General features: G+C 44.3%; 1 protein-coding gene across 2 annotated transcripts in view; it reads left to right on the top strand.

Moving 5' to 3' along the window:
- LOC135519998 (ubiquitin carboxyl-terminal hydrolase 45-like) overlaps positions 1-19,990 on the top strand; it is a 46,919-nt gene that overhangs the window by 13,930 nt on the left and 12,999 nt on the right. For both annotated transcript variants that reach the window (XM_064945300.1, XM_064945301.1), the window contains exons 6-8: positions 13,590-13,741; positions 15,171-15,266; positions 15,572-15,702. In XM_064945300.1, the coding sequence (XP_064801372.1) occupies positions 13,590-13,741; positions 15,171-15,266; positions 15,572-15,702 (379 nt within the window). The remainder of the gene's footprint in view (positions 1-13,589; positions 13,742-15,170; positions 15,267-15,571; positions 15,703-19,990) is intronic.

Raw genomic sequence — 19,990 nt, 5'->3', positions numbered from 1 at the left:
TCGAATGTTCATTGAAAAATTTTTAAATGACGCATATAGTCTAGTGAACCTAATTGAACCTACTGAAAACCTAACAAATATATTCCAATATGATCAGATAAATAAAGCAATATTTTCTTATGGCTCTGTCAGTAATCTTTAATTTTCAACAGACACAAAAGACAAATTTCCTTTATATAAAAATCCCCATAACATGAACATTAAATGAAAGAAACCGTATTCAAGGCACCATCAGTAGCCTATATTTTCTATTTTAGCAAAAGTGGGCTAAATTTACTTCAAAGAAAAAAACAATAATAGCAATTTTCTATCATCCACTCAACTGAAATATTTTTAAAATATAATTGGATTGAAATACAATAAAATAAAGTGCAAAAATCTATTAATCAAAAACAACACTTTGTTTAAGGAGAAGTAACATGCAGTGAAAACAAATATTAAACTTTAACTTTTAAACTTGAACTGAGTAAAAACTCTAAATATGTGATTGCACAGTAATGTTCACTTGTTTGAGGTTGAGGGTGATACTTGGTGGTGTCCCATCTTTTCCACAAGTTCATCAATGTTCGGGTAAGGCTCTGAGCTGAGGAAATCCTCAGAATTGAGTGGAGGTGTTCAGCAGTAAGTCGACTTCTGTGTGATGTTTTGTTCAGGTTCATCAAAGAAAAAGTTGTTCACACAGGTATGTGCTGCCAAACATAGACAACGTTTGAGCAGCCTGGATGCGCAGCTGGGGCATTGTGTCGGGAGGAAACGGGCGAACTCCGCAGCACCCACTGCCGCATATTTTGCCCTCAGTGCATCATTGCATTGGAGGTCAATCAACTCCATTTGGAGGTTTGGTGGTGAGCTTTCCACGTCAACAGCAAATGGGTTACCGAGCAGTTCCAACCTGCTTTTTTGTGCTTCAAAGTCAGCAAATCGGCGTCGAAAGTCAGCGGCAAGCATACCTATTTTATCAGCCAACTGTGCGCTCGGGAACGCACTGGTAGAGAGCTTCTCTTTCATGGTCTGGCAGCTGGGAAAGTGGCTCAAATTTTCTTTCCGCATCTGCGTCTCCCACAGAGTCAGTTTGGTTTTAAATGCCTTCACTGTACTGTACATATCAGAGATGACATGATCCCGACCCTGCAGCTGCAAGTTCATTGCATTCAGATGACTCGTAATGTCACACAGAAAAGCCATTTCACACAGAAACATTTCGTCTCGGAGTTGTGTTGTGTCTTTCCTTTGCTGTCCAAGAACAGACAAATCTCCTCACGAAGCTCGAAACATCTTTGAAGCACCTTTCCCTGGCTTAGCCATCGCACCTCTGTGTGATAAGGCAAATCACCATGCTCCGTTTCTAACTCCGTCAGAAATGCCTTGAACTGGCGGTGATTCAAACCTTTGGCTCTGATAAAGTTAACTGTGCGCGTGATGATGCTCATTACATGCTCCATTTTCAAGGCTTTACCGCACAACGCTTCCTGGTGTATGATACAATGATAAGCTGTCAGCTCACCTGTCGCGTTTTCCTCTTGCATCTTTTCCCGTATCTTCGCCACCAGTCCGCTCCTGTGTCCACACATCGCAGGTGCTCCGTCGGTTGTCAAACCCACGAGTTTTTCCCAAGGCAGCTCCATCTCATTTACACATCTTGACACCTCTTCATACAAATCATGCCCCGTAGTTGTGCCATGCATAGGACGTAAAGCCAAAAACTCCTCTGTCACGCTTAGGCTGGAGTCCACTCCGCGGATGAAAATTGACAACTGGGCAATGTCAGAAATGTCGGTGCTCTCATCCACAGCCAAGGAATATGCAATGAAATCTTTTCCCTTTTTCACAAGCTGCTCTTTTAGATTGATGGACAACTGGTCTACTCTCTCGGCAATGGTGTTTCTGCTCAGACTCACATTTAAAAAGAGTTGCCTTTTTTCTGGGCAAACTTCGTCACAAACTTTAATCATGCAGTTTTTGATGAAATCCCCTCCGTAAATGGCCGGGCTGATTTAGCGATCTCTTCTGCCAAAATAAAACTGGCCTTGACAGCAGCCTGGCCTTGTGATTTGGCTTTTTTGAACAGAGCCTGTCGAGATTTGAGGCCTCGTTTTAATTCCTCTGCCTTTTGTAGCCTTTGTTCCATGTCCATATTCTTGTTTTTGTCCGCGTGTTTCGTTTCATAATGTCGTCTCAGATTATACTCTTTCAGTACCGCCACACTTTCTCCACACAGAAGACACACAGGTTTTCCAGCTACCTCCGTGAACATATACTCCGACTCCCACCTTGTTTGAAACCCCGGTTCTCAGTGTCCACCTTCCGTTTTGCCATTTTTGATGGGTATCTGAAAGTTAATTTTACTGTGATGCTGACGACTGCTGTGCCAATAAATATTGAAATGAAGCAGCCTACTGCTCGGTGCGTCACCGTTGCATTATGGGAAATGTAGTATTGGTGCGTGTAAAAGATCTGCGGGCTGCCGGCTTGCTGCGGTCTGCGGGCCGGTTCTAATAATAAATCAAGATCATCCCAGGGGCCGTAAAAAACCTTCTCGCGGGCCGGATGTGGCCCGCGGGCCTTGACTCTGACATATGTGGTGTAGAGGATCATTGTATCATCTAAACCACTGTGAAATATATTGTCCCATAACCAAAAAATTGTATTTTCAGTTGTTTGAAGGTGGTGTACAAAACTGAAAATAAAAGACGCAAAAACTAAACTTAAGAATGGCAAGCATAGAATTAGCGCACATAGAACATATCTATAACACACATTTCTATGTGAATTTGGTCGGGTCGCCCAAAAAGTTATATATTGCAGCTTTAATGCCCAAATAAGTGGACTGAGTTTTAACAGGGTTTATTGAGTGAAGTGAAACTTTATTGTCTGCTTCATTGAGTGACATTTAATGCTGACGTATATCCTGACACCAATCTTCAAATGTGGATAATAAAGATGAGACTGAATTCTCAATGTCTATCATATCTAAGATGATGTCATACGTGTTTAGAGATATGAGAGGATAATTGAATCGCTATAGGAGAAGCAATTACCTTCTGCCACAAATGCGGCTCCAGAGAGAGAATGAATGTCGAGGATAAACCATCCCCTTGTCTACATCCACAAAAAAATATTGATTGTATGTCATTTGTAGACATCATGGCAGAAAGTTTAGCATACGATCCACGAACCGTATCGATAAAATGCTTTCCCAAACCAAATTTCCTTAAGACCGCCCACAATACTGCCATTTGAGCCTGTCAGAAGCCTTTTCGGCATCTAGTGACAGCACACATCGCACAGTGTGTCCAACTGTTGTTTCATGTATTGCCTGCATTAAATTATGGACTTAGATTTGCGCTGCTGAATTATTGCGATTAGTATTCCACAAATTCAGATATAAATGAAACCTCAGTCTCAATATGAATGCAACTTTCAGGCTTGCCTGCTTTCTGGTCCAATTGCTTTCAAGTTCTTGGAGATACGGGTTTTTTTTTTCATAAAGAAAGCAAACAATAGCCGTTTTTCTTTCTCGCTTGTGTGAAAAAGAGCTTTGAGTCGAGGAGGGAGTCAGCAGGAGGGGGGGAAGGCAGGCATTGGGATCGTTTAGTCTGCCCTGGGGACAAGCTCCACAGTGTCACTGCTGCCCATATTCGGTGGCTGAGCAAGGAGGGCCAGGTGGTGGTGCCGAGCGCGGCACAGTCAAGCGTGGACGCAGCGCATGCTGACATTTGCCTTCCCGACTGCTGCAGGGGGAGGAAAAATCTGCTTTTCCATATGCTTCTGCTCGTTGCACCCCCCCCTCCGCACACCCTTCCTGGGCAGATGGCTCCCTGAACATTGTTTACCTTGAGTGGCGGTCCTAGATGAAGTGTGTCCATAGGCATTCCCATTCCGCCCAGTTTTCCCCCCTCTCCTTAGCCAAGGAGCTGGTCGGAATGCTCACGCACGCACACACACACACACACACACACACACACACACACACACACACTTGTATAAACAGGTACATTCTCACAAAGCTACAAACCCATCTCGTCACATTTTCCCCATCGCATACAGATTCCAGAAAAAACGTATCGTATTTCTCTGACTCGTTCTCTTTCTACCAGGAACTACCCTGTACACACTTGTTTGCAATGTGTTGTGTAGTGTGGACATATGGGCCCCTCCCTGATGGCTGTTTAGTTCCAGACAGACAGGCCTCCAGATGTTTCCAGTGTGGCGGCTGGAGGGACAGATGCTTTTGGCTGGACTGGGGTGGACCAACACTCCATTGAATGGTCCCAAGGCGGAACCCCGCCCCGCTTGGTCACAGAGACCATCATAGTGCCAGGCAAAGGATATCCATCTGCCATAAATCAGAGTAATTATCATCAATATTTGATGTTTGACATTCTCAGTCGATGTTTTAGCAGGATCACTAACTGATTCTGTCGCAGTAGAGTAGATCTAGCAGGGAGGGTTGGGGCGAGACCGTCTACATCCTCAGCCTGCCATAGTTACACACTTGTCCTGATCTCTGTTGTGGGTTTACAAACTGGGTCATACTCTATGGTATTGATATTTGACTCAAAGTATCCATTTGTAAAATACATTTATACTTGGTAGCGGTAGCTAGCGCTAGTCGTCTGTACCTGCGCCAAAATGTTTCATCCTATAGCTTGTTCTCCATCTTTTTAAAGTGACCCAACATGTTTTCAGTACTTACGCTGAGTGTGCGTTAAAAGTGTTCAGGTTCCACTCTGCTATGTGTCTGAACATCAGACGGCCAGGTCACGCTTGTCAAGGTCCTTCTTCCCTCAGTTGGGCAGAACCCAGTGGTGGGACTGACTGGCTGCTCATTGAACACAGCTTTTTATCTTGTGCTGAGCCTAAAATACCTTTTTACAAAGGAGTGATTTCTTCAGGGAGCATGTGCAAGGCCTATGTGTTTGTTTTTAGCAGGGAAAGGGTGGGCAGGAGGTTTGATTGTTTTCACAACGATAACCTTGGGTTAAGGGTCATTTCGTCCATGTCTCTCTCACCTTGCCCTTGTAATGCTGGGTCAGAGCCAGAAGAGGACTGCCTCATTGGCTTGGGGAGTAGGGCAGCAGTAAGTGGTCCACTGCTAACTGAGTCGTCTGTCTGTCTGGTCAGAGTGAAGTCCTCAAAGGTAGCTTAACCTCTAACCAAGCTCATGCTGGTTTGGTATACTTATGGTACATGCAGCTATGGCAATCTCCGTTTGATACCATTTATATGATGAAATCGGTACTGCAGGTAGCCCCATATACTGTCACCCAAATATTAACAATGTCACATAATTATAATCATAAAGATGTCACATACTGACATTGAGCACCTAAGATGATCACATTTCTCATGTCTTCCCATTTAGAAAATCACAAATGAACAGAGAGAGACGGACAGGCAGTAAAGCAAAATGGCAATCAGGTAGCTAGCACGGCACCCACCTTTTCCTATCTGATAGTCTTGTAACACCGATTAAGGTACTCGTGAGAAGTGTGTGTTAGTTCACGGTTAAGCAGCTTGCTCTCTCCCGGAGCATGAAAAAAGGGATAAATTGTGTAAATGGTGTGAGTTATGGTTTAGGGTAGGGGGGAGGGGCAGGAAGGAAAACAGGCACAGAGGGTGCTTTCTTTCATCTCGTCAGCCTTGGGTCCTCTCACTTGTTTTGTTCATTAATGCCTAATGTGACGGAACACCACTTGTCTCTCCCTTCACAAATGACACTGATGACAACGGAGTAGGAAATGTTGGGCTGCTGGAAGAATTGTTAATTGTTTATTGCTTGTAATGTTTGTACTAGGTCCTAGCATGTAAACTCAGCAACAACAAAAAAACTTCCCTTTTTCAGGACCCTGTCTTTCAAAGATAATTTGTAAAAATCCAAATAACTTCACAGATGTTCATTGTAAAGGGTTTAAACACGGTTTCCCATGCTTGTTCAATGAACCGGGGCGGCAGGTAGCCTAGTGGTTAGAGCATTGGACTAGTAACCGAAAGGTTGCAAGATCGAATCCCTGAGCTGACAAGGTAAAAAATGTTTTTTAGTTCTGCACCTGAACAAGGCAGTTAACCCACTGTTCCTAGGCCGTCATTGAAAATAAGGAATTTGTTAACTGATTGTTAACTTATTTGTAACTTAACTGACTTGCCTAGTTAAATAAAGATTTAAAAAACATAAGCAATTAATGAACATGCACCTGTGGAAAAAGACACGGTAGGCAATTAAACTTAGGACACTATAAAGGGGCCTTTCTGCTGTCTCTGAAAAACACCAAAAGAAAGATGCCTGGGGTCCCTGCTCATCTGTGTGAACGTGCCTTAGGCATGCTGCAAGGAGCCATGAGAACTGCAGATGTGGCCAGGGCAATAAATTGCAATGTCCGTACTGTGAGACACCTAAGACAGAGCTACAGGGAGACAGGACGGACAGCTGATCGTCCTCGCAGTGGCAGATCACGTGTAACAACACCTGCAAAGGATCGGTACATCCGAACATCACACCTGCGGGACAGGTACAGGATGGCAACAGCAACTACCGAGTTACACCAGGAATGCACAATCCCTCCATCAGTGCTCAGACTGTCCGCAATAGGCTGAGAGAGGCTGGACTGAGGGCTTGTAGGCCAAAAAGTGCTCTTCACTGACGAGTCGAGGTTTTGTCTCACCAGGGGTGATGGTCGCATTCGCTTTTATCATCGAAGGAATGAGTGTTACACCGAGGCCTGTACTCTGGAGCAAGATCGATTTGGAGGTATCAGGTCCGTCATGGTCTGGGGCGGTGTGTCACAGCATCATCAAACTGACTTGTTGTCATTGCAGGCAATCTCAGCTCTGTGCGTTACAGGCAAGACATCCTCCTCCCTCATGTGATACCCTTCCTGCAGGCTCATCCTGACATGACCCTCCAACATGACAATGCCACCAGCCATACTGCTTGTTCTGTGCGTGATTTCCTGAAAGACAGGAATGTCAGTGTTCTGCCATGGCCAGTGAAGAGACCGGATCTCAATCCCATTGAGCACGTCTGGGACCTGTTGGATCGGAGGGTGAGGGCTAGGGCCATTCCCCCCAGAAATGTCTGGGAACTTGCAGGTGCCTTGGTGGAAGGGCGGGGTAACATCTCATAGCAATAATTGGAAAGTCTGGAGCAGTCGATGAGGAGGAGATGCACTGCAGTACTTAATACAGCTTGTGGCCACACCAGATACTGACTGTTACTTTTGATTTTGACTCCTGCTTTGTTCAGGGACACATTATTCCATATATGTTTGTCGCATGTCTGTGGCGCTTGTTCAGTTATGTCTGTTGTTGAATCTTGTTGTATTCATACAAATATTTGCACGTTAAGTTTGCTGAAAATAAACACAGTTGACAGTGAGAGGGCGTTTCTTTTGTGGATACCACTTCAAATTAGTGTATTCAGCTATTTCAGCCACACCCGTTGCTGTCAGGTGTATAAAATCAAGCACACAGCCATGCAATCTCCATAGACACACATTGGCAGTAGAATGGTATATCTTGTTTTGTTTTTTTGTTTATAATTTTTTTAAATTTAACCTTTTATTTAACTAGGCAGTTAGATTTGGTTATGATATTTAGGCAAAAATTGAAAACAACAGGGGGCTATCCCTAAGAATTAAGAATAAATTCTTATTTACAATGACAGCCACACAAGCTGACAGAATGGGATCGCCGAGTTTAGAAGAACATAGTGCGTAAAAATCGTCTGTCCTCGGTTAGAAAACTCACTACCGAGTTACTAACAACCTCTGAAAGCAATGTCAGTACAATAACTGTTAATTGGGAGCTTCATGAAATGAGTTTCCATGGCCGAGCAGCCGCACACAATCCTAAGATCACCATGCGCAATGTGAAGCGTTGCCTGGAGTTGTGTAAAGCTTGCCACCACTGGATGCCAGGAGAACGCTACCTGCCCTAATGCATAGTGCCAACTGTAAAGTTTGGTGGAAGGGCTAATAGTCTGTAGCTGATTTTCATGGTTCGGGCCAGGCCCCTTAGTTCCATTGAAGGGAAATCTTAACGCTACAGCATAAAATAACATTATAGATGATACTGTGCATACAACTTTGAGGCAACAGTTTGGGGAAGGCCCTTTCCTCTTTCAGCATGACAATGGCGCCGTGCACAAAGCAAGGTCCATACAGAAATGGTTTGTCGAGATCGGTGTGGAAGAACTTGACTGGCTTGCACAGAGCCCTGACCTCAACTCCATCGAACACCTATGAATTGGAATGCCGTCTTCAAGCCAGGCCTAAGCCCCCAACATCAGTTTCCAAACTCACTAATGCTCTTTTGGCTGAATGGAATCAAGTCCCCGCAGAAATGTTCCAACATCTAGTGGAAAGCCTTTCCAGAAGTGTGGAGGCTGTTATATCAGCAAAGTGTGGACCAACTCCATATTGATTCCCATGATTTTGGAATGAGATGCTCTACGAGCAGGTATCCACATACCTGTAGTGTAGTGTATCTTCTGTGTGTGTGTTTTGTGTTTGATTTCATCAAGACAACCATGTGTATTTAATGATGTAAGATGTGTCAAGAAGAAGTATCTTATCACTCGTTCGCCTCTTAGGCCCTGATTTGCCCTGTGTTTCAACTATTTCTAAGCATAGAGAGATGTACTTAGTTTGTCTCAGCCAGCCACACCCCATGGTTTGAGTGTTAGACTAGTGCACAGAGCTGTCAGTCTCCTAAGTACTCCCCAACCCTCTGTGCTTGTCCCTGCTGGCCTGCTCTGCACTGACGACTGCCTCCCTCTTGCCGAGTTGGGACGGTCATGAAGGAGTAACAGCTGGCCCAGAGAGCCATCTCTCCCTAAACAGCGGAAACTTCTCCAGCTGTCATCTGCTCTCTCCCATATGACCCAGCTCTTTTTCCAGCTGCCGCCCTGGCCTGCCGCACGTTAACCCACTTCCACCGCAGGAGACCATGCTCCCAGTTTGCTCTGGTGTGTGTGTGTCTGTGTGCTGCTGGGACCGGGACTGGCCCCCACTAAGACGCCACCCCAGCACATAATGGGTTGAATGCAACCCCTGGCTCCCTGAACAAACTATTAGGCTCTGGTCTCACAGGAGATTGAGATACACTTTAGGTGTTGATTTTTCTTTGGCGACCTCAGAGAACTTGGCTCGTACGTGACTCGTATGTAGCTCATGCAGATTAAAGTTTCAAAATGCCTTTGCTACATTGATATGGACAAACTCTTGCAAGGTGAGAACATGCAAAAAAAACGTAACACATTTTCACTGCACTTGACATACTAAATGAACAGTAAGCGCATCTTAGCGAAAACATTTGTCAGTGCATATACAGTGTATTCGAAAGTATTCAGACCCATTGACTTTTTCCACATTTTGTTACGTTACAGCCTTATTCTAAAATAAAAAAATCCCTCATAAAAAAAATAAGTCATGCGGTAGAAGGAATTGTCCGTAGAGCTCCAAGACAGGATTGTGTCAAGGCATAGGGTACCAAAAAATGTCTGCAGCATTGAAGGTCCCCAAGAACACAGTGGCCTCCATCATTCTTAAATGGAAGAAGTTTGGAACCACCACCAAAACTGAGCAATTGGGGGGGGTCACTGACAGAGTGGGCAGACGGAAGCCACTCCTCAGTAAAAGGCACATGACAGCCTTTTACAGTATTCGACCTTAATACCTTGTCCCTGTTAGATGTGTTAATATTTCTGGGGGTGGATTATCCCTGATGTCATCTGTGCGCGAAGTATGTTTGTTGTTAAACGCTGAACGTTAGACTTCGGTTTATTGTTTTTGTCAAGCTGACAGTGTTTCTATATACTTTTATTTTATTTTGGATCCTGTGGCTCTGTTGGGCTTAGTTGCTGTGAGCGCTGCTGCGGGCTCAATTCGCCCAGATCCGGGGCGACCTTGGCTGGGACACTGAGAACTTCCCAGTCCCAGGTCTCTCCCTATCTTAGGGGAGGGTAGGAAGACACTATTCTCACGTACTCTCCTAGGCTCAATTGGCGGGCGGATTTGATGGTTGGTGTGGAAGTATGTGTGTCACTATAAATTGAAGGTCCTGTACTGTATACGTCAGAACTTTCCGTGAATAAACATTTAACCTTGGTAGACTGGGCCTCAGTCTGTTTTCTTTTCTATTAGTATCTTACAAATCCTGATATAACAGACGAAGGGTAATCTAATTGAATTGGTAAATGAACAGGAGTATAGAATTCTCCTGACAACCACCAAGTGCTAACAGTTAGTTTCTGGATAATATGTGTGAAATGCTTGATAATGTATGTGATATCAACAGAGAAGTATATTTTATGGGTGATTTTAAAAATTGACTGGCTCTCATCAATCTGCCCACTCAGGAAAAAACTTCCAACTGTAACCAGTGCCTGCAACCTGGATCAGGTTGTCAGTCAACCTACCAGGGTAGTTACAAACAGCACAGGAATTAAATCATCAACATGTATTGATCACATCTTTACTAATGCTGCAGAAATTTGCTTGAAAGCAGTATCTGAATCCATAGGCTGTAGTGATCACAATATAATAGCCATATCTAGGAATACCAAAGTTCCAAAAGCTGGGCCTAATATAGTGTATAAGAGGTCATACAATAAGTTGTGTAGTGATTCATATGTTGATGATGTAAAGAATATTTGCTTGTCTGTGGTGTGTAATGAGGAGCAACCAGACTCTGCACTTGACACATTTATTAAATTGCTTATTCCAGATACTAATAAGCACCCACTCATTAAGAAAATGACTGTAAAAACTGTTAAAACCCCTTGGATTGATGAGGAATTTAAATATTGTATGGTTGAGAGGGATGGCAAAAGGAATGGCAAATAAGTGTGACAGCCCAACTGATTGGGTAATGTACTGCAAATTAAGAAATCATGTGACTACTATAAAATGAAACTATACTATGAAACAAAGATAAATTATATGAAGACTGATAGTAAAAAGCTTTGGAGCACCTTAAATTCAATTTTGGGGAAAAACCCAACACGGCTCCATCATTCATTGAATCAAGATGGCTAATTTATCACAAAACACACTGATATTGCCAACTACTTTTCATCACTTTTTCATTGGCCAGATAAACAAACTTAGGGATGACATGTCAGCAACAAACGCTGACACTACACATCCAAGTATATCTGACCAAATTATGAAAAACAAGAATTTAACTTTTGAATTCCGTAAAGTCCGTGTGGAAGAGGTGAAAAAAGTATTGTTGTCTATCAACAATAACAAGCCACTGGGGTCTGACAATCTAGATGGAAAATTACTGAGGATAATAGCGGATGATATTGCCACTTCAATTTAAGCCTACTAGAATGTGTGTGCCCTCAGTCCTGGAGGGAAGCAAAAGTCATTCTGCTACCCAAGAATAGTAAAGCCCCCTTTACTGGCTCAAATAGCCTACCTATCAGTATGTTACCAACCCTTTAGTAAACTTTCAGCACGCATGTAGGGAAGGACACACAACAAGCACGGCACTTACGCAAATGATGATTGGCTGATGATTGGCTAAGAGAAATTGATGATAAAATGATTGTGGGGGCTGTCTTTTTAGACTTCAGCGCAGCTTTTGACATTATCGATCATAGTCTGCTGCTGGAAAAACATATGTGTTATGGCTTTACACCCCCTGCTATAATGTGGATAAAGAGTTACTTGTCTAACAGAACACAGAGGGTGTTTTTTTAATGGAAGCCTCTCAAACATAATCCATGTCGAAGCAGGAATTCCCCAGGGTAGCTCTTTAGGCCCATTGAAAAAAGCTATCTTTACCAACGACATGCCACTGGCTTTGAGTAAGGCCAGTGTGTCTATGTATGCGGATGACTCAACACTATACATGATAGCTACTACAGCAACCTGAAATGACTGAAACACTTAACAAAGCGCTGCAGTTAGTTTCTGAATGGGTAGCAATAAATAAGTTAGTAAAAAATATTTCCAAAACTAAAAGCATTGTGTTTGGGACAAATCATTCAATAAACCCTAAACCTCAACTACATCTCGTAATGAATAATGTGGAAGTTGAGCGAGTTGAGATGACTAAACTGCTGGGAGTTACCCTTGATTGTAAACTTTCATAGTCAAAACATATTGATACAACAGTAACTAGGATGGGGAGAAGTCTGTCCATAATAAAGCATTTCTATGCCTTCTTAACAACACTATCAACAAGGCAGGTCCTACAGGCCCTGATTTTGTCACATCTGGAATACTGTTCAGTCGTATGGTCAGGTGCCACAAAGAGGGACTTGGGAAAATTGCAGTTGGCTCAGAACAGGGCAGCACTGCTGGCCCTTAAAAGTACACAGAGAGCTAACATTAATGACATGCATGTCAATCTCTCATGGCTCAAAATGGTTGTCTGTTTAAAATACAAGCACACAGCTCAGACACATGCATACCCCACAAGACATGCCACCAGAGGTCTCTTCACAGTCCCCAAGTCCAGAACAGACTATGGGAGGCGCACAGTACTACATAGAGCCATGACTACATGGAACTCTATTCCACATCAGCTAACTGATGCAAGCAGTAGAATCATGAAGTAACACAAACACAGGCACAGACACATGCATACAAACACATGACAACATACGCACTATACACACACGTACTCATGGATTTTGCATTGTGGATATGGCCTTGGCAGAAGCTAATGGGGATCCATAATAAATACAAATATAGCACGCTTGGGGTTTGTCAAAAGGCACCTAAAGGACCATGAGAAACAAGATTTTCTGGTCTGATGAAACCAAGATTGAACTCGTTGGCCTGAATGCCAAATGTCACGTCTGGAGGAAACCTGGCACCATCCCTACGGTGAAGCATGGTGGTGGCAGCATCATGCTGTCGGGATGTTTTTCAGCGGCAGGGACTGGGAGACTAGTCAGGATTGAGGGAAAGATGAACGGAGCAAAGTATATAGAGATCCTTAATGAAAATCTGCTCCAGAGCGCTCAGGACCTCAGACTGGGGTGAATGTTCACTTTCCAATAGGACAACGACACTAAACACACAGCGAAGGCAACGCAGGAGTGGCTTCGTGCCAAGTCTCTGAATGTCCTCGAGCGGCCCAGCCAGAGCCAGGACTTTAACCTGATTTGACCATCTCTGAAAATAGCCTGACAGAGCTTGAGAATATCTGCAGAGGAGAATGGGAGAAACTCCCCAAATACATGTGTCCCAAGCTTGTAGCGTCATACCCTTTGACAATGTACTGAGTAAAGAATCTGAATACTTATGTAAATGTGATATTGCTCCCAAAAAAATTGAAGCCTTTTTGCTTTGTCATTATGGGGTTTGTGTGCAGATTGATGGGGGGGGGGGACTGTTTAATCCATTTTAGAATAAGACTAATTTAACAATGTGGAAAAAGTCAAGGGGTCTGAATACTTTCCGAATGCACTGTACATTTCACCTGCTTAATAGTTGCATTTGAAAATGTCAGGCACTCATTAGTAATCGAATACAAAACCTTGAGTTAGGCACGAGTACAGTCTAGAGTTTAAAAATGACAAAAACCTTGTGTATTGGAGTTAAACAATCCTTCCTCTTTGTGCCTTGCAGGAACCACATCGAAAATGATCAAGCTTAAAGAGGAGCCCAGCGACTATGCAGACCAGTCCAGAGGGAAGAGTCTGGTCAACAACAGCACACTGGTCCTGGTCAAAGGCATCAACAACCTCGGAAACACCTGCTTCTTTAACGCAGTTATGCAGGTGCTGTCATTATGAGATTTGTTTGTATACCGTAAACATTACATCACTGGTGCGGCTGCTTATGGAATGCAACCATAGGGATAAGGTCATGTCGAGGTCATGGTGTAATGAAAGTCATTGCATACCTTACAGAGCTATTTATAACTTGTCAAAAATGTCCAGATCAACTAGCTCATGTCCGCTAACACTTTCTTGCTAGGTTTGTTAGCCCGTAGATTTTTTTTCTAATGTTTGAGTCGCTCAAATATCACATGAATAAACATTAAGCATGGCAAAATGTATAGAATTGCAAGAAGATTAGCTTTAAAACGGCAACATGTTGTCTGCACCCCATAACAAAATATGTGGAATTGCTGGAAATGAGCTTTAAACTTGCAACATTTTGTCTCCCTCAACAAGAGAGGTGTCATAAACAGGGCTTGTGCCCTTAGAAATAGATGTGGCGTGGGAAGCCCTGGTCTAGGGAACGGTGTACTGTAAACATGGCGGCTGGTCAAACTACCAACTGCCATGTCAAGTGCTGCTCCTCCCTACAGTAAAATACCATAACATACCAGGCATCGGCAACACATATAAACAGGTTCTGCCATAATGCCATCGGTCATATTTTTTTAATGTCTTTACAATACAACTGTATAGACAAGGTCAAGTTATGCATATATCGTACAAGGGTATTTTAAATGCATATGTGTGGCTCATCTATCCACAGGAGAATAGGACTGGTATGGAACACATTCTCTATGTTGCAGTGCGTATTGGCTGTCTGGTCTTGGGGATTTGAAACTTACATTCCCTTTCCGTTTTCTGCCATTTTGTTAATCACCTTCTGGAGCTCTCTTGTGATTGAAACCAGACCGAACATTCTTTCTTTACACGTTTTCTTTTTCTGTCTCTTTCTATTCTCATTGTCTCCTTCAAAATTGCAATTTTGCTGGTGAAACAACATAATTGTCAGAGAGAAAGCTCACACTGCTGAAGTCATTGTGTCTTTTCTATAGCAACTGTCTTCATTGCCAGGATGTGACAAAACAACTGTCGCTTGAAAGGGAAGAAAAGAGATGCTGCAGTAATATGATGGGACAATGGTGGCTCTGGGCAATCCTTTCTGTGTTTCAGTCACAGCTCATCGTTTCTTTGGAAAGGGCTTCTTTAGCATAATGGTATTTAGGCTAACACCTGCCAGTTTCTCAGAATTAAGAGATTTTTTCAATTGTAGACTTTCCAGTTTTTTTTGCATTTGTAATATTTTTCAGTTTTTATCATTTTTTGTGTGAAGGGATGATGAAATAAAAAGGAAGAAGTGCAGGAAGATGTTAATTCATGATTCTTCTAACTGATCAGAAATTATTCTGTCCTGTCCATGCAGGGGAAAACGATGATGACTAAATTAATGGTAAATCGTTTGTAACAGCTGATTTCTGTCCATCAGAATCTGTCCCAGACTCACATGCTGAACGACCTGATACAGGATGTGAAGGAGAAGGGATACAAGCTGAAGATCTGCCCCCCTGCCGAGTCAAACGTGGTACGTTCCACCCTCATCCGCTTGGTGTGGTCCAGTCCACCACTGTAGTCTTTTACTGTACATGGCACAGGAAGCCACTTATTACTGTCTATATGGGTGGTTCTTTTTATTATTAGCATACAGGCTATCGTAAATAACCCTTAAGTCATGTTGTAGCCCACCCCCCACGTCTCCAGTCATCTGTAAAATGCAGTCGAGCCCCTTCAGCCTTTCCATGGTAGTGCAACAATGTATGAAATACATGCCTTGTCTAACACTCATATGTTCTCTCGCTCGCTCTCTCCTTTCCTGGGGTCGTCCTTCAGGGGGCGTTGACGGTGACTCTGCCCAGCCCAGAGCCCCTGACCTCGGCCATGTTCCTCTTCCTACACAGCGTGAAGGAGTCTGGGAAGGGCCCTGTCAACCCCAAGATCCTTTTCAACCAGCTCTGCCAGAAGTAAGAGTCTACACATTTGTCTTTTATGTTTTGGCCATCTCGCAGCATTGGTGTTGATGGTGCCGGAACCCAGTACAGGCTATTGTATAGCCATGGGTGTGGACTTAACCTGCTTCCTGTGCTGGTCCATCCTAAAATATATGTTATGAAAAGAACATATGAGGGCTGCCCTGTAGGGTGCCAGAGGAGGCACTACAGACCTGTAAAAGGTTGGCTAAAGCTTTCATAATTATGTTCTCTTTCATTGTGTACTAATGACAAACTTGATCACCAAGAGATATCAATAGCTTTCGTTGCCATCAATTCTTCCTTACTTGAGTGATGGAATCACCGCTGCGCAGAAACATTGCACTGTGGTTGCAGCGTTGGCGATGCATCAATGTTGGACACAGCCTCATATGCAGACAAGCTGCCCTGCTCCCAAGGATCGAGGTCAGCGTGCCCCAACTGGTCTGGCACTTCTCCATTGCAGTGGCAACAGTCAACCACACAATACAGGCAGGGGCCACAGCTTTTACCTGCCCTGTTGTCAAGCTGCCATGGCGACCACTTCAGAGAAGAGGATGTCTCAACCTGCTGGACCCTACCAGCACCTGGTCCATCCAGTCTTCAGTGCACCCAACGCTGCTCAACACTAAACCCATTAACACCAACGCACTCCACACGAAACGAACAACAGACCTCACTGCACAAAATGGCTCTGGTGCACTCTGCTTTCAGCTGCAATCAAAACAGCATGGCATGTCCTTGTTCTCTTTAACACACCGCACCACCTGTGTAGGTGTTTGAACCTGAGCATGGTAAACCGGCTGAGTGGCTGGCCCAGGCAGCCCTCCCAGTTTCATGGCGAAAGCTTATGAACACGGTCCCCTCTGAACATGCTGAACGGTTGGTTAGGTCTCTCTTTAAACGTGTGGTGAATGGTTGGTTGGCTCTTGTTGTTGGAACATGTTGAACGGCTGGTTTGGCCCAGGCTGGCTGTGGTGTGTGGAGCCTGTTGGGTTAGGTAGGACCGGGCTCTGTACAGTTGGCTGTGTCTGGGTGGGATGGGGAACGTTCGGGTGGCTGGAGCGCGGAGACTGTCGGCCGGCTGGGTGCCTCTGGTGTGTCCAAGCACCTGGCCTTTTCATCTGCCCAGGTGTGTGTGAGTGTGAGAGCAACGCCACCCCTCACCTGGTGCCACCTTACCCTGCAGCGCACATGCACTCAGCCGGGCGTGCACATAGGCACAACACGCATGCACGTGCACCAACACACGTTCATCCAGTGGACCTCACTTCATTCCTCACACTCACATGCACATGACACCGACGCATGCCTTTATTCAAACCCTTCTTCCATGCACAAATTGACTCGGCACAATCAAATGCACATGCTACACACCTCATTCCATGTCTCCACGCACACCTATGACTTGCCATCGCTCTCCCGTCCTTAACAGACAAACTCTACACCTCCCTCCTCATTCTGTCTGTAACTGCATGTCAGTGGGGCAGGGTCAAGAGTCGCTCCTCTATACAGGAACATTCTCCTGATGCTGTTTTATGATATTTCTCCCGCGGCGTGTTGACCTTCGGGATGGATGAAGCCATGTACACACTAGGCTGTGTGCATGTCCAATCCTCGTCTTTATTATCAGAGGTCTCGTAGCTCAGCGGCGTGTTGACGGCCCTGACCTGGGAATGTGCACCCTAGTTGCTTAACAACACACTGTTTTGTTAAACTGGCTACATGGATAGGACCCCACGGTGTGTGTTTGTCCTTGGTATTTAAGGAAGATTGAGACCCAGTGTGTGTTGTGTTGTGTTCACCCTTGACCAGCTGAGTCACTTCCTTCTGGCTGCCCCGCTATACCCAAAGCCAGGCCTCCTGCGCCAGCTGGACGGGTCAGGCTCGGACCAGCGCCAGGCCCAGCGGTTTGGAAGGTCAACACCACACACTGTATCTGGTGCCAGTGAGAGACTCAGCTTGTACCCAGACCCGCCAACTGGGCCTATGCTGCTGTGGTGGGGGATGTGTGTATGGTGCATGAGAGGAAAAAGCGCTACAATTTATTCTGATGTAAATTGTCATACGACTTTGGGCTGTCAGCAAAGCTTGCGTATGCTTACACGGGAACACTTTTACCCCCCATTTTCCTTACACTAGCATTCAGTTATAAAATTGTACATACACAATACGAACACACACAATTGCACAAATGCACTCCGCAAACACACACACACACATGCACACTGACTGACCTTCTTTCATTACTTGTAGGCTGTTTCTACCAACCTGTGTGTAAGTCCAACGCATTAGGAAAATAGCAGGGTACAACAATGGGCCACATCTCTAGTAGGCAGCCACACAAAGGTACATGGCCACACAGGTCTGTACATGCATGGACGATCCCCTGCCGGTGAAGCATTGAAGACCAGGCATTCTCGCAGAGGAAGGTCACATTCAGCTGGTCTCACAATGCCTGATAAATAATGTCCACAGAGCTGCAGCTGCCTATACAGGGCATTCATTCCATTTCTGATGTTCCATATCATGCTTTTGTCTGTCCTTGTGAGGAGTAGTCTATACGTGAATGATATGAAAAGGATTCAATGCACTCATACGTGTAGGGAGGTAGATAAAAAGCTGCATTCAGTGATGTGAGTATGGCAGAAGAGTGAGACGTCGCTAAGAAATAGACCTACACTTATTAAAAGGAATGTCTTTTTTTTTTGTTGAAATTATTGCTTGTGGCGCTGTGACACTGTGAATGTAATTACATATGAGCCAGGGTGTTCTATAAGTCAGATAAGTGTTGATTTTTTTATGTTAAAGATGTGTTTTTTTTTACATGGATAATAGATTAGTGTTTTTTTTACATGCTTGTGCTGGATAGATAAGTGGCTTTTATTATGCGAACGTGTGTGTCAATGGGAAAGCGACTCAATGTACACTACCGTTCAAAAGTTTGGGGGTCACTTAGAAATGTGCTTTTCTTTCAAAAACAAGGACATCTTTTGTCCATTTTAAAATAACATCAAATTGATCAGAAATACAGTGTAGACATTGTTAATGTTGTAAATGGCGGATTTGTAATGGAATATCTACATAGGCGTATAGAGGCCCATTATCAGCAACCATCACTCCTGTGTTCCAATGGCACGTTGTGTTAGCTAATCCAAGTTTATCACTTTAAAAGGTTAATTGATCATTAGAAAACTCTTTTGCAATTGTTAGCACAGCTGAAAACTGTTGTCTGATTAAAGAAGCAATAAAACTGCCCTTCTTTAGACTAGTTGAGTATCCGGAGCATCAGCATTTGTGGATTCGATTACAGGCTCAAACTGGCCAGAAACAAAGACCTTTCTTCTGAAACTCGTCAGCCTATTCTTGTTCTAAGAAATGAAGGCTATTCCATGCGAGAAATTGCCAAGAAACTGAAGATCTTGTAAAACGCTGTGTACGACTCCCTTCACAGAACAGAGGGTTGAAAGAGGGTTGGAGGGTCATGTTAGGAGGAGCCTGCGGAAAGGGTACCACATGAGGGAGGAGGATGTCTTCCCTGTAAAGCACAGCTTTGAGATTGCCTGCAATGACAACATGCTCAGTCCGATAATGTTCTGACACACTGCCCCAGACACACCGCCCCTCCACCTCCAAATCGATCCCGCTCCGGAGTATAGGCCTCGGTGTAACGTTCATTCCTTCGACGATAAATGCGAATCCGACCATCACCCCTGGTGAGACAAAACCTTGACTCGTCAGTGAAGAGCACTTTTTGCCGGTCTAGTGACGGTGGGTTTGTGCCCATAGGTGACATTGTTGCCGGTGATGTCTGGTGAGGACCTGCCTTATGCAGACAGTCTGAGCACTGATGGAGGGATTGTGCATTCCTGGTGTAACTCGGGCAGTTGTTGTTGATATGTTCATCCCACAGGTGTGATGTTCGGATGTACCGATCCTGTGCAGGTGTTACACATGGTCTGCCACTGCGAGGAAGATCAGCTGTCCGTCCAGTCTCCCTGTAGCTCTGTCTTAGGTGTCTCACAGTACGGACATTGCAATTCATTGCCCTGGCCACATCTGCTGTCCTCATGCCTCCTTGCAGCATGCCTAAGGCACGTTCACGCAGATGAGCAGGGACCCTGGGCATCTTTCTTTTGGTGTTTTTCAGAGTCAGTAGAAATGCCTCTTTAGTGTCCTAAGTTTTAAATTACCTGTGACCTTAATTGTCTACCGTCTGTAAGCTGTTAGTGTCTTAACGACCGTTTCACAGGTGCATGTTCATTAATTGTTTATGGTTCAT

The sequence above is a fragment of the Oncorhynchus masou genome, chromosome 29, assembly GCF_036934945.1.
Source record: "Oncorhynchus masou masou isolate Uvic2021 chromosome 29, UVic_Omas_1.1, whole genome shotgun sequence".
Classification (NCBI taxonomy): domain Eukaryota; kingdom Metazoa; phylum Chordata; class Actinopteri; order Salmoniformes; family Salmonidae; genus Oncorhynchus; species Oncorhynchus masou.
The sequence above is the reverse complement of the archived record's forward strand: the minus strand, read 5'-3'. Positions and strand labels throughout refer to the sequence as shown.